The sequence below is a fragment of the Borostomias antarcticus genome, assembly GCF_949987555.1.
Source record: "Borostomias antarcticus genome assembly, chromosome: 15".
In the NCBI taxonomy this organism is placed as follows: domain Eukaryota; kingdom Metazoa; phylum Chordata; class Actinopteri; order Stomiiformes; family Stomiidae; genus Borostomias; species Borostomias antarcticus.
The window spans coordinates 24,469,898-24,485,632 of NC_140248.1; the positions used below are offsets into that span (position 1 = coordinate 24,469,898).

General features: G+C 48.4%; 1 protein-coding gene across 1 annotated transcript in view; it reads left to right on the plus strand.

The window, feature by feature from the left end:
* nrxn2a (neurexin 2a) overlaps positions 1–15,735 on the plus strand; it is a gene marked incomplete at both ends in the record, with an annotated part of 224,761 nt that overhangs the window by 69,502 nt on the left and 139,524 nt on the right. Inside the window, 5 exons of the mRNA XM_084450404.1 lie at positions 160–363; positions 3,095–3,121; positions 12,602–12,721; positions 12,854–13,235; positions 13,881–14,071. Coding sequence (XP_084306530.1) covers positions 160–363; positions 3,095–3,121; positions 12,602–12,721; positions 12,854–13,235; positions 13,881–14,071 — 924 coding nt within the window. The remainder of the gene's footprint in view (positions 1–159; positions 364–3,094; positions 3,122–12,601; positions 12,722–12,853; positions 13,236–13,880; positions 14,072–15,735) is intronic.

Sequence of the window (15,735 nt, forward strand, 5' to 3'; positions counted from 1 at the left end):
CTCCTCTCCTCTCCTCTCCTCTCCTCTCCTCTCCTCTCCTCTCCTCTCCTCTCCTCTCCTCTCCTCTCCTCTCCTCTCCTCTCCCTCTCCTCTCCCTCTCCTCTCCTCTCCTCTCCTCTCCTCCCCTCCCTCCCACCCCCCCATATTCCCTGTCTCCAGAGGCAGCAGTGCTGAGCTATGATGGCAGGATGTTTCTGAAGGTGGTCTTGCCGGGAACGCTGCACACGGAGGCCGAGGACGTGTCCCTGCGTTTCATGTCCCAGAGGGCCTTCGGCCTGCTGGTGGCCACCACCTCCCAGGAGTCTGCGGACACGCTGAAGCTGGAGCTGGACGCGGGCAGGGTCAAGCTCACAGTCAACCTGGGTAACCACGCCCGCCCCCAGGCTGACGCTGGGGCCTAGCGGACGCTAAACTGAGGGATAGTTCCTAGTCGAGCCCCGGGTCTCAGAGAGAGGGATCATGGGATAGGTCTCGTCAGTGTGCCCTCTACCCCTTTCCATCACATAGTCAGTGTCTTCCCATGTCTCTCCACCTCTCTACATCTCTCTCTCTATCTCCCTCACTCAATCTCTCTCTATATCCCTTTCTTTATCTCTCTACATCTCTCTCTATATCTCCCTCACTCAATCTCTCTCTATATCCCTTTCTTTATCTCTATATCTCTATATATCCCTCTTTATCTCTCTATATCTCTCTATATCTCCCTCACTCAATCTCTCTCTATATCCCTCTCTTATCTCTATATATCTCTCTCTATATATACTGCATCCCTCTATCTCTCTTTATCTCTCTATATCTCTCTATATCCCTCTTTATCTCTCTATATCTCTCTTTATCTCTCTATATCTCTCTTTATCTCTCTATATCTCTCTTTATCTCTATATCTCTACATCCCTCTCTTTATCTCTCTATATCCCTCTCTTTATCTCTCTATATCCCTCTCTTTATCTCTCTATATCTCTCTATATCTCTCTATATCTCTATCTGTCTACCTCTCTATATATCCCTCTATCTCTCTCTCTTTGTCTCTGTCTATCTCTTTCTATCTCTCTATATATCCCTCTCTTTATCTCTCTATATCTCTTTATCTCTCTATCTCTCTATTTATCTCTCTTCATCTCTCTATCTCTCTGCCTCTCTCTATATATATTTATCTCTCTCTATATCTCTCTCCACCTCTCTATATCTGTCTCTATATCTCTCTCTATATCTCTCTCTATATCTCTCTCCATATCTCTTTATCTCTATATTTCTTTCTATATATCTCTCTCTCTTTATCTCTCCCTCACTGTCTACCCCCTCTCTCTTTTTCTCCTTCCCCCTTTCTCTCCTCCCTTTCTTTCAGTTCGTTCTCTCTCCATCCCCTGGTCAGTTTCTTCTCTCTCCATCCGCTGGTCAGATCCTTTCTGACCCTCTCAACCCTTTCTGCCCTTCAACGGCGTTTGTGTCTGCAGCCCAAGAAACAGACAGTCAGAGAGACCAGCTCACTTAGAAAGCTACCAGCTACAGATACACTGATCTGTTATCCCAAACTTAAGCCCTAGACTAGACTATAGGATGTACTCATATTACATTATTGGCGCAGTACCAGCTTCAGTCTGTAGGGGGAGTAGTCTGGATCTTATGGGGGGGGTGAGTACTGGGGACTGGCAGGGTGGTGCAGTAGCCCACTATTGTACCTCTACACCCCCCCCCCCCCCACCCCCAATAGGTAGATGGTGATCCTGGTCCCTGGCTGTCTGCCTCCACTGCTCTGTGATGGTTGACAGCTCCAGAGCACCCTCCAGCCACTCTGCTCAGGTCATCCCAGCAGCTGCATCAAACTCAGCAGCCTGCAATGCCAGAAGCCTTTGACATGTTCTAGCATAGTTTAGATGCTCGACTCGTTTCTCAGAGAGCATCGTCTGATTGGAGACACGAGTGTGTCTTTCCCAGCGTGCTGCTGTCATGACTGAGGCGTCGGTGTGGCTGTGTGTGTGCCGGTCGCCCCTCTCCTCTCAATTCCATGTGACAAACCCACCGCAGACAAAACTGTTTGGCTTAGTTTCCTACAAGTCCTAGAGGCTTAATCCTAGAACTAGAAACGGTGCTCAGAGAGCACAGACCTCCGCCTCTGAATGCATGTCGTGGCTCTGTGCACGGCAAAATTGAATGGGTTGTAAATTGGGCCATGCTACACCCCTCCACCGAGTTTCATGAAAAGCGGTGTGGTAATTTTTGTGTAATCCTGGTCCAAAAAATGAATGGAGGTGAATCGCCGGCCCGGCTGTGTTTGGGCGGCACCGTGGACCATCCCAATGATTCATTCCGGTCCGCTCCAGAATTGAATGGGTTGTTAGGTGACCCATGCTACACCCCTCCACCGAGTTTCATGAAAATCGGAATGATTTTGCGTAATCCTGGTCCAAAGATAAATGGCGGTGAAACGCCGACCGTGTTTGGGCGGGTCGTGGACCTGCCCTGTAATTCCGCTCCGCTCCAAAATGTATTGGGTTCTATGTGGAACCATGTGGAACCATGTGTGATCCTGCTAACAGACGTACAGGTGCACGGACGGACGGACGGGCCACCGAAAACATTACCTCTCACCCTGCGCTGTCGTGGGGTGGAGGTAATGAATAAAACACGGTTTATAACTTCATCTACGTCTGGGAAACTAGCCCACAACTAACTAGAGATGTAGCTTTAATATTTACCATCTACCATTAGCTATCACTGTATTCTTCATGACACGGACAGTGATCTCTACCATAGATAAAGCACATTTCATAATATAATATCTCATCTTCTAGACTCCCTTCTAGACTTTTAGTGTTAGAAAATGAAATTGTTTCCAACATGCATTGTTTCAACGTAGAGAAAAGAGTGCGGCCTTGCCTCCTACAACTCCTGCGTTGGCGAGCGCCATGCGGTACTGTTTCCATGGTGAGGAGATGGGCGGTCGGGTCTCTGGAGCTCGTCCCCGGATGGTGGACTCTGAGAACTCCTCAGACGTCTGCAGAATCTACCTTGAAGGATGTGAAGTGTTTGATCTGTCTTTTTTTCCTTTCTTCTTTTCCTTTGAATCTCACCATCTCGCTCTCTCTCTCACCAGATTGTATCAGGATAGACTGTAACCTCAGTAAGTGGCTCCTATGATTCTTTCTAATGTTTAGAGACTGTACGTGTTCCCTCTTCACTTCCTGTTTCATGCTCTTCTGCTCTGTGATGTGTTGAAAACAGCATTATCTAACCCAACACATAAGACCTTATCAAAGTCAAGCCTTTCACTTCACTGCAGGCAAACGGCTTCAAGTGAAGCTGATTTATTGCTGCTGATATTATTCTCTGTCCTCAGTGGCCCTTAAACCAGTAATTCTCCCAACCAGCAGATGGCAGTAAAGCTGCAGGGCTGTAAGGATGAGTCCTCCTATGAGGCACCAGGGCATAACTGAGAGAGGGACTAAGCCAGGTCTCTGTAACTCAGTTTTGGCCGTGTGCATGATGTGTACATCTGCCAATGAGGTTTCTAATTTATTCAGTCTAACGAAAGGATATAATGATAATTTATGATGATAATTCAGTGTATGAATATGCATGTTTTGTACTTTATTGTAGTAAACAATCCCCGTTTGGTAAGGCTCTGAGCTGAGAGATCCAGAATGGATCAGTTGTAACTCTGCAGACTAACACACACGTACGAGTGGGTGGTTTTACAAAGAGATCCACGTTTCAGTTCATCCTACAAACTAGACAACTGCAGCAAGTTACTGCAGACGTGTGTCGTAAATTCACATGGGTTGAAGCTTAATGGCAGTAACATTTTAATTGACTTTTAAAACAGACGGAATTAGCCAGTAGTTAAACTAAGTGATACTCAATTAGGGGGTTTTACCATCTGGGTGAGACTCTGTTTTGTCTACAGCTCGCCGTAAATACTAATGAGCTTTGTGCACCCACTATTCAGCAGTGTACATTAGCTCCATAATTGCAGGTATGCGCTACAGAGGGGTTAACATAGAGAGGAGAGCAAAAGGCAACGTAAGACAAATGCTAGGCAGTAAATGGTTCAGGCTTTCACATTATGATGCTGCGTTGGAGAGACAGTGGTGACTAAATACCCCTTTAGTGCAGTGGAAAATTCCAGAAGAGAATGGGTAGGCTGTGAATAGCAGAATAGTCTGTGGTTGGCCCAAAAGATGAGTGATCATTTGGGTCCGACGCTGTTTGAGTAAAGCAAAAAAAAAAGGCGTGCAAGAGGCTGATACAGAGCTGGTCAGACTGGAGGGATCCAGGCGCGGAGCATTCTTATCAGCTGGGTCTGGTGGGGAGCTGACCGTGGTACTGAACAGATGGGTCTGGTGGGGAGCTGTCCATGGTCCTGAACAGCTGGGTTTGGTGGGGCGCTGACCGCGGTACTGAACAGCTGGGTCTGGTGGGGCGCTGACCGTGGTACTGAACAGCTGGGTCTGGTGGGGCGCTGACCGTGGTGCTGAACAACTGGGTCTGGTAGGGAGATGTCCATGGTGCTGAACAGCTGGGTCTGGTAGGGAGCTGACCGTGGTACTGAACAGCTGGGTCTGGTAGGGAGCTGACCGTGGTACTGAACAGCTGGGTTTGGTGGGGCGCTGACCGTGGTACTGAACAGCTGGGTCTGGTGTGGAGCTGACCGTGGTACTGAACACAGGACAGCACAGCACAGCAGGTGGAGCTGGACGTCTTGCTATAGGCGGAGCTCAAGCTCACCTGACAACCACAGCGTCTTACCTTCCACTCAACACATCAGCATCACAGGTGTTTAAATGCTTAGGTCCAGAAGAGTGCCACGCAGAATCACCCGCACTCCCTGCAAACGTTAAGGCAATAGGCATTCGGAATCAGGTGCATTTGCCAGGATCTAGCGAAGTGGCAAGGTTTGCCTTAAAGTAGTCTACTGGTGGAGCCGTTCAGTCAGGGGGCAAAGCCCATCTGTTTTTGCCCTCACAGGAGGTGCGGTAAATAAATTAAACTAGAAATTGGTGCCAAGAGAGCAAAGACCGCCGGCAGTGAATGCATTCTGTGGCTCTATGCGCAGAGTATGTTTAGTATTGCTGCATTCATGGGTTGAGAGTTTTATTCCAGCCTTCCCATGTTGAGGCCATTTCAAGACCCCATCATTCACAATGAATGGGGGATTATTTCCACATCCAAAAAGGGAATGTGCGTTCACTGGGGCGGATGAACAGTAATACATACAAATAAAGCATTCGTAAGAATGTTGCATTGGGTGCCGTGACCACTGTTGTTATGGTAAAAGTAAGCTTCTGGCATGCAAAAGAGAGTATTTGGTCGCCTATAAAATGTGTTTGAGATGTTTGGATAGATCGGGGTTAACCTGTTACCTAACTAGTTAACCTGGAAGACAGGGAAAACAAAAACATACAGCCACCCAGAACGATTTGAGTGGGCAGGAATACTTGCTTTGACTGACAAACTCCTTCAGCCAATCAGCGTAACACAAGCTTTTGCCAAATCCAGTCAGAAGAACGGCGAGAATGTCTTTTCCGCTCCTGGGGCATATTTACTTTGATCCCCCTGTCCAAAAACAGGCCTACCCATAAACCTACGATGCGGCAAGAACTCCTTCTGGAATAGACTACTGTACGTCGTTTGGTACGTCCATGTTTTATTCTAATTCGTAGCGGCTGGTGAGACTAGGCTGCTGGATTCGGCGTTCATGTGACAGGATCCCAGCGAGCTCAGGACCAGGGGCCCGTTGCACAAAACACCTTCAGTTCATATTTCCCTTAAGTTCTGACTCCTTTGTAAAAGAGACCTCTGTCTCAATAGGACTTCCCTGGTAAAATAAAGGTTTAATAAAAAAAATGCACAAACACCCTTAAAGCAATACATCGCGATATTTGGACCTTTACAAACATGTTTGGTGTTAATTATCCAATTAGATTTACTAAAAGTAAGCTGAATCGTCCAGTCTACTCAGAAAGATAATACATTGACATTTATTACCTTTTAAAACTCGCGCCCCCGGGACGCAGCATTCAGTCGAAGTGCGCATGCGCAACGTTGTGCTTAAACAACACAGTAGTAGCTAACTATTCCGGCGTCTATGGATATCATGCGTTTTTTAGCTCAACGATATCATGGCGGAGCTGAGAAAACTGAAGCGAAACATCACGAAGGAAGCCAGAAAAAGAAAAAGACAATCTGATAACTTTACGACAGTACGACAGTGCACTTACTCGCAGAGCCTGTGGGGGCGCAGTTCCGAGTAGACTGGAGAAAATGCTATGTATTGCTTTAAGTATTCCCCTTATGGTTTCCTTAAGATGTCCCTCAAGTATTTAAGGTTTTCTACTCATCTCGGTCTAATACTCAAGGAGTCCCTTAAAGTCCGTTAAGGTGTTGCACAAAAGACCTTAGCAATCAAAATAAGGGAAAAAATGTAAGGGACCTCTAACCCAACCTTAGCTAAGTCACATGGCTGCGTTTATGAACATAAACCATGGAAATCACGTCCCAAGAAGAGTGTTCTGCGACAGGGAGAACCCACTAGACAGGGAGAACCCACTAGACAGGGAGAACCCACTAGACAGGGAGAACCCACTAGACAGGGAGAACCCACTAGACACTCTTAGTGAGGAGCGACTGATATTTCATTACAGATTTGATCCACAGTCCATTTTTTTCCTCACAGCGTCGCAGGATGTCCCAGTGTAGTGTTGTGACAGATAGCTGGTTACGTGCAAGCAAACCAATGGTCACCATGGAAACTACAATTTTACTGCTGTAAAATCTCTTTCCTTGTATGAAAAAAGGGGGGGGGGGTCGTTTACCAACTACAGGAGCTCCCTCCAGGACTGCAGGGGGTTGGGAAGCTCATTGGGTGTTTTAGGGGTTGTTGTTCCAATAGTACTTCCATGTCATTGGGGGTAGAGATAGATTAGGAGGGTGGGAGGAGAGTCATAGACCAGAGCCATCATCTGGGAGCTTCCATGCCGTGGCCGTGGTTACCGCCCCTTTAAGATGAACAACTTTGAATCTGAATAGTGGCAAGTTCAAATGGTCCCACTCTGGTCCCGCCTCATTTTCACCCAAAAAGGGGGTTTACTACAATTTGATGTCACTGCTCTGGTCTACAGTATGTGGGGGAGAGGCTGGAGCCAAGTTTGAGGAGAGTTGGAGACGTGTTTTGAGGGAGGGAGGGAGGGGGGGAGGGAGGGAGGGAGGGAGGGAGGGAGGGAGGGAGGGAGAGAGGGAGGGAGGGAGGGAAGGAGGGGAGGGAGGGAGGGAGGGAGGGAGGGAGGGAGGGAGAGAGGGAGGGAGGGAAGGAGGGGAGGGAGGGAGGGAGGGAGGGAGGGAGGGAGGGAGGGAGGGAGGGAGGGAAGGAGGGGAGGGAAGGAGGGAAGGAGGGAAGGAGAGAGAGAGAGAGTTGTTGTTTTTTATTTTTTTTTATTTTAAAAACCCTTTATTAATAATTCACACTAAAAACAGACAATAACAACAACCACAAACGTCAATACCAACAAAAATCCGTACACACTCAAAAATTAAACACTAACACTCCATCCCGCACACAGCATAAGGCCCCCCCCAACCCCCCACACACTCATAAACATCGCCAGGTCATTGGTCATCTGATAGAAATCAAATTCCACTCGCAGGCGCGCGGTCATCAACCCCTTGCACATCGCCACCGGATCAACTGACCCCCCACCCACAATGCAATTCCTCCTCGTCTATCAGATGGACAGCTTCGCCACGCCAAAAACCATATTCAGCAGTACATGCACCCCCTTCCTCTGCACAGAGTACCACGGCCCCGAAATAAAACCCTCAAATGAAAAAGTCACTCTCAGCCCTGACACCAACCCCGAAGAAGCTCAAAAAGCCCCCAAGCCTAACACAGGTAACAAACAGATGCTCCACCCGCTCCCCCTGCCCACAGAACGGACAGCCCTCCTCCGTACCAGGATCCATGTGCGCCAGATACCTGTTAGTAGCTATTGCCCCATGCAAGACCCTCCACTGGAGAGCCCCCGTTCTCTTATCAGTGGGTGGCTTGTACAGGGACCGCCAGCAGCCTTTCGGGGAAAAGTCCCGACCAAAAAAAGAGAGAGAGAGAGAGAGAGAGAGAGAGGAGGGGGGTATAGCCTACAGGAGCTGAGTCTTAGCCATTAGTGTTCAAGGAGTTTTTAGGGACTGCCAAGGGTTTGTTGTTTTAACAGCGGACACCTCAACCCCCAGGGTACTTGTGAGTCAGGCAGGGAATACAAAGGCCAGTTGACTACAAATTGGATCAGCGTCTTGCTTCTCTCTGTACTAGCTACCACTGCAACCCCACAGTACTTTAATGACAGAGAAAACATGCACCACCACATCGTTCTGTAGGCCTACAAATTCATTCATTAAGTAGGCCTACTGATAGCCAACACTATCTCCTCCCAAGCAACTCTAACATTTCATATCATTATTCGGCTCTGCAATTTGTGCTCTACTTCACGCACAAGGATATAGATATCCTGCATAGCCAAGTGTGTTGACTTCATATGCTCACTCATCCATTCTCACACCTAGCCCATTTTTGTATACTGCCCGATTAACTTGGGAGAGGGACACCAATGCCCCTTCATTCAATTATTCCACCCCTATACTCGACACAACTCCACTGACTTCTGGATAGGCTCCTTTGCACAAGCGAATTACCAAAGCCTGACCCATTGTACTTATTGTGTTTGCCAATTGCCTTTGATGATAGCGTTTGAACTGTATGACCACTTTCGGGGCCCTCGACGTCAGTGTGTATTTTCTCTTCGTAGTCATGCTGTCCACACAGCTCCTTGGAAGACAGCCCTTGTGGGGGAAGATGAGTATGAGAGTATGGGTATGAATATGGAAGATGAGAGGTGATAATGGGACACTGACACAATAACAAATGATGGGCCAACAATGTTTCATGATTATGTAAGGAATATGAATGCATACTAAGTGCAGTAAATTAACATAAATGTTTTTTTTCATTTATTCCTTTACATTCATTTAAAAATTAGCTATTTGTTTTCAAAATCATGTATTTACCCTGCTTTCATTAGTATGCACACACAGTAACTATGTTCAAAGTCTCCCCTTGCTCATTATAACATATTCTGTATCATCACCATGCCTTTGAGATTAACCTTATTAAAATTCATATTAATCAATCAACTCTAGATCTAAAAAGGACCAAATAAAGGACTCCTTGAAAGCTCTGGAGGTCTTGCTCTCTAGCCTCTATAGGGTCTGCTAGTAGAGTAGGGTACAGCACCCTGCATATACACACATCACACCACTTTACCAAGTAACACCACAAATCACTTTTGATTAGGTGTGTACAGCAATTGAGAAATAGTACAAAGTCTCCATAACAGCCAACCTCAGGATTCATAAAGTCTTCATGCATGTGTATTCATCTTTGAGACAACCTCTCTCTCCAGGAATAGTCTTTGATAAGTTATTTGTTTACAGTCCATTGCTACTTACTGTAGTTCGTCCAACACTTGCGTGGCTCGCCAACTTCCTCCGACTCCGTTCTCTCTGATGGGGCTGCTCCCCCGAGCCGGAGAGGTTGAGGTGGCTAGCAGGGTAAGAGAGCCCCAGTAATGAGATAGCAGGGGAGCTCACCTCTGAGACCTTCTGACCTCTGGCACCGTTCAGTTCAGACCAACACCCCCCCCCCACCCCCGCCTGGCTGTTCTATTCTCCACACAGCTTCCACCAGCTCAGTCAACTGAGTTATAGTTATTCAGGGGAAACAGCTTTGGCACAGTAGCACATCAACCTTGATCCAACCAAGAAACCCTTTGGGATAGGTCTGGAGGTTAATAGGGTGATAGGTCTGGAGGTTAATAGGGTGATAGGTGTGGAGGTTAATAGGGTGATAGGTCTGGAGGTTAATAGGGTGATAGATCTGGTCTGGAGGTTAATAGTGGGATAGGTCTGGAGGTTAATAGGGTGATAGGTGTGGAGGTTAATAGGGTGATAGGTCTGGAGGTTAATAGGGTGATAGGTCTGGAGGTTAATAGGGTGATAGGTCTGGTCTGGAGGTTAATAGTGTGATAGGTCTGGAGGTTAATAGGGTGATAGGTGTGGAGGTTAATAGGGTGATAGGTGTGGAGGTTAATAGGGTGATAGGTCTGGTGTGGAGGTTAATAGGGTGATAGGTCTGGAGGTTAATAGGGTGATAGGTCTGGTCTGGAGGTTAATAGGGTGATAGGTCTGGTCTGGAGGTTAATAGTGTGATAGGTCTGGAGGTTAATAGGGTGATAGGTCTGGTCTGGAGGTTAATAGTGTGATAGGTCTGGAGGTTAATAGGGTGATAGGTCTGGAGGTTAATAGGGTGATAGGTCTGGTCTGGAGGTTAATAGGGTGATAGGTGTGGAGGTTAATAGGGTGATAGGTCTGGAGGTTAATAGGGTGATAGGTCTGGAGGTTAATAGGGTGATAGGTCTGGAGGTTAATAGGGTGATAGGTCTGGAGGTTAATAGGGTGATAGGTGTGGAGGTTAATAGGGTGATAGGTGTGGAGGTTAATAGGGTGATAGGTCTGGTGTGGAGGTTAATAGGGTGATAGGTGTAGAGGTTAATAGGGTGATAGGTGTGGAGGTTAATAGGGTGATAGGTGTGGAGGTTAATAGGGTGATAGGTCTGGAGGTTAATAGGGTGATAGGTGTGGAGGTTAATAGGGTGATAGGTGTGGAGGTTAATAGGGTGATAGGTGTGGAGGTTAATAGGGTGATAGGTGTGGAGGTTAATAGGGTGATAGGTGTGGAGGTTAATTGGGTGATAGGTCTGGAGGTTAATAGGGTGATAGGTCTGGATGTTAATAGGGTGATAGGAGTGGAGGTTAATAGTGTGATAGGTCTGGAGGTTAATAGGGTGATAGGTGTGGAGGTTAATAGGGTGATAGGTGTGGAGGTTAATAGGGTGATAGGTCTGGATGTTAATAGGGTGATAGGAGTGGAGGTTAATAGGGTGATAGGTGTGGAGGTTAATAGGGTGATAGGTCTGGAGGTTAATAGGGTGATAGGAGTGGAGGTTAATAGGGTGATAGGTCTGGTCTGGAGGTTAATAGGGTGATAGGTCTGGTCTGGAGGTTAATAGGGTGATAGGTCTGGTCTGGAGGTTAATAGGGTGATAGGTCTGGAGGTTAATAGGGTGATAGGTCTGGAGGTTAATAGGGTGATAGGTGTGGAGGTTAATAGGGTGATAGGTCTGGTCTGGAGGTTAATAGTGTGATAGATCTGGAGGTTAATAGGGTGATAGATCTGGAGGTTAATAGTGTGATAGGTGTGGAGGTTAATAGGGTGATAGAGATCTTGTTACAGGTGCCTGCCTGAAAGGCCTCACATTGGAAAGAATACTGCTTTGACTCTCACTCCCTGGTTGCAAACAGCTTTTCTTGAATTCTCCACACATTTCTCCACACATTTCAGAAAGTATACAATATACAGTATTATATATATATATTTATATATATATAAAAAAGAAAATGATAAAAATCATTATTGAGCAGGTGATTGTCAGTCTTGTCTGACCGTCATCTTCCCTTGACCCCGTGGAGTTTTTGGAAACCAGTAGATGTCAGTCGCAGATTCACACCCTGTAGCCTCTCAATGCCTCCTGCAATTCTCCTACACCCAAAACTCAATTAGACAGAACAGGCCCTGGAGGCGCGGCCAACTTAGCCATGGCCAATTAGCTTCCGGAATGATGTCAGGCCTGCTTCGAACGGGCCAATTAGCTTCCAGAATGATGTCAGGCCTGCTTGGAACGGCCTCGTCGGCCTGCTGATTGGGGGTGACGGTGCTGCACTGACAAACGTCGTGACCTATTTTGAAACCGAATTTTCCGAATGGGAAATTGTGGGAAGGGATTGTGTGCACCTCCTCCAGAGCTGGAGGGTGTTTATGTAGAGGCCTCTGGACAGTGTTTATTTATTTATGTTTACAGCTGGCAGGGCGGTTGGGATGTAAATGTAACTTGCAAAGGGCTGTAAATACGTGTTTTTGATTATGTTGGCACAGAAAATGTATGCCCTATCCATGTGAAGTAGTGATTTTCGTGTGATACAACTCAAATTCTTCGTCGATTACACAGTTTCAATCCATAGTTTTATTAAAATGCCTCAGTAGACATCGTTCTGTATTAGTAAGAATACAAACCTGGTTATGTGTGTAAGTACATACTGTACGTACGTCTGTGGCTCAGTGGTAGAGCGGGTCGCCCAATGATCGTAGGGTCGGCGGTTCGAATCCCGCCACCTCCTGTCCTGTCCACATGTCGAAGTGTCCTTGGGCGAGATATAATACTGAATGAGCAGGCTAGCGCCTTGCATGGCAGCTGCCGCCATTGGTGTGTGAATGTGTGTGGAATGAGAGTGCTTTGGATAAAAGCGCTATATAAGTGTAGTCCATTTACAAGTGCAGTACATTTGGTCTCCCTGAAATGGCGTAGTGTAGTTCTTACATGTGTATCCATGTGAGAGTGAAGCTTTGAGCCTTTACTCCTGATCAACTTAGCGAACCCTTGGGAGACAATGTCCTACCCGGCGATACTGGGGTGGTGACTTGTCCCTTCTGTCTCCCAAGGCCGGGGACCAGAGATGCTGCTGGCTGGCCAGAAGCTCAACGACAACGAGTGGCACTCCGTGAAGGTGGTTCGGCGAGGCAAGAACCTGCAGCTCTCCGTTGACAACGTGACTGTGGAAGGTAAGATGGTGGCACAGCAATGCCAAGAGACAGACAGCATACAGAGAGATAAGACGTTGGACAGGTCCTTCTTACGATAAGTGATTAAGCAGCATTGGATGAATACAAAGAAATGTGTCTCTTCCACCCCAGGCCACTTAACTGGCGCCCACACCCGTCTGGAGTTCAACAACATCGAGACGGGCATTATGACGGAGAGGCACTTCATCACCGCCGTGCCCTCCAACTTCATAGGGCACCTGCAGGCCCTCTCCTTCAACGGAGTGCCCTACCTGGACCAGTGCAAGAACGGTGACATCTCCTACTGTGAGCTCAACGCCCGCTTTGGCATGCGTCGCATCGTGGCGGACCCCGTGTCCTTCCTGACGCGGGCCAGCTTCCTGACCCTGTCCACCCTGCAAGCCTACGCCTCCATGCACCTCATCTTCCAGTTCAAGACCACCAGCCCCGACGGCCTGCTGCTCTTCAACGCCGGAGACGGTAGCGACTTCATCATGGTGGAGCTGGTCAAAGGGTGAGTGGTGGTGAGGTTAGAGGTCAAAGGGTGAGTGGTGGTGAGGTTAGAGGTCAAAGGGGGAGTGTTGGTGAGGTTAGAGGTTAAAGGGTGAGTGTTGGTGAGGTTAGGGGTCAAAGGGTGAGTTGTGGTGAGGTTAGGGGTCAAAGGGTGAGTGTTGGTGAGGTTAGGGGTCAAAGGGTGAGTGGTGGTGAGGTTAGGGTTCAAAGGGTGAGTGTTGGTGAGGTTAGAGGTCAAAGGGTGAGTGGTGGTGAGGTTAGGGGTCAAAGGGTGAGTGGTGGTGAGGTTAGAGGTCAAAGGGTGAGTGTTGGTGAGGTTAGGTGTCGGAGGGTGAGTGGTGGTGAGGTTAGGTGTCGGAGGGTGAGTTGTGGTGAGGTTAGGGGTCAAAAGGTGAGTGTTGGTGAGGCTAGAGGTCGGGAATTTCCCACAGATGTTTAACTGCTGTCCAGCTATCCTCAGAAATACTGTCAGTCAGAAGGCAGTTGGTCAGCAGGAGGCCGTGTCCGGCTCAGTCTCAGGAATCTACTGCCCACAGGACTGTATGAACAGAGTACGGAAGCACTAACACACGTCTTAATGTGTTGATTAGGATTGAGTGCATCGGGTACCTGTAAGTTTTAATCTCTAGACCTGTCTGTGGCGCAGGTACATCCACTACGTGTTTGACCTGGGCAACGGGCCGTCGCTGATGAAGGGGAACTCGGACAAGCCTCTCAACGACAACCAGTGGCACAACGTGGTGGTCTCCCGTGACGACAACAACGTGCACATCCTGAAGATCGACTGGCGCACCGTCACCCAGCACTCCAGCGGAGCACGCCACCTGGACCTCAAAGGTACGGAACATCAACACAAACATTAACATAAACACTTAACACGGCATAATACTGAATACACACTCAACACCAGCTGGAAGGACAGGTTCGGAATGTAGCATTATAATCCATGTTATAAGGTTATTTACAATCATATACAACGGCCCATATCAAAGTTTCGTCAAACGGTGCACTCCCAACTAGGTGTGGTGCACCACTGTTAAAACATCTGCTCCTAGAACCTTTCAGCTCGCAAGAAGACTGAGAAGTGAGAAGAGTGTGACTACGGGGGGGGGGGGGGGGGGCAGCCTGCCTGGAGCTCCGTCTGCTACAGGGGGGGGGGGGGGGGCACAGTCGTTATTTTGCCTAGGGCGGTTAATTGCCTCCCGCCGGGCCTGGGTGGAGTGATGGCCGCCTCTGTCGTTCATCCAGCAATGCCTTCTCCCTTTCAAGAGCAGCCCGCCTTGGACCGAGACACCGGACTTTCTCCGTTGTCCGGTGGCGGCCAGGGAAGAAATGAATCATAGCAAATTCCTCTATCTAATGCCACGGTCTCCGGCGCGGCCTCTCTCGGACCGCCTCGCAGTCTGGCAGCAGAGGCGTCTCCTGGACAGCTGGTTACAGAGCGTTCTGAGGGAAGGTTATTCCATTCAGCTTCACTGTCCCTCCTGCCTTTCACAGGCGTTGTGGAGACGGCTTTTATCGAAGGGAGCGGTGACTGTGGTCCCGTTGGAACAGAGGAACAAGGGATATTATTCCTTCTACTTCCTCTTATCAAAGATGACGGGAGGTGTGAGACCAATTTCGGACCTCTAGCTTTTCAACAAGGCGGTGGCAAAATGGACGTTCCAGATTGAAGTTGATAAGGATGCTGAAGCTTTCTGCAGAGCCAGTAAGAACAGAGCCTGCTCTGGTTTGGACATCTAAACAGAAAAGACAGAGACCCCGAAACTGGAGCAGGAAGTTTACAGGGAGACCAGAGGAGGTGGTCTCTTATAATGGGGGACAGTATTCAACAGGGAGACCAGAGGAGGTGGTCTCTTATAATGGGGGACAGTATTCAACAGGGAGACCAGAGGACGTGGTCTCTTATAATGGGGGACAGTATTCAGCAGGGGACTGGAATCCAGACTATGGATCCCAGAACCAGGCCAGGAGCTTGGGTGGGAGAGACCATCCAATGTCCCCTCAACCCAATAATCATTGGGGAGGCTGTCCACCCAACACATATTCCCTGCCTCAACAACTTACCACCCTAGTTCAACATCTTACCCCCCCCTAGTACAGCATGTGCAGAACATGCATCAGCCACCTGCAGCCCCAGGGCACCAGGAGAGAGCAGGAAGCAGCACTCGCTTTAAACCTGTTGGGTGAGTGTTGCATTTTGAACACATCCTGAACCCAGAGAGAGGTTGGTACCTGAGTGTGAGGGACATTGGGTGGACAGGACGCAGGCCACCTCTCAGGTGACCCCTCCCAGAGCAGGGAGCGGGGGGCGTCCGAGCTCGGGACACTTCTACCCCTCAGAGGGACACACTGTGATTTAGAGCGAGCAGTCCAGAGAGTGGACTCATGGTTGAAACTCAGCTGGTCTCGAGCGGGATCACAGCTCGATCGCTCTCGGAGGTCAGAGAAGGTTCCAGACACACCGGTGCAACACAGTTAAAAGACATCTGTACCCACTA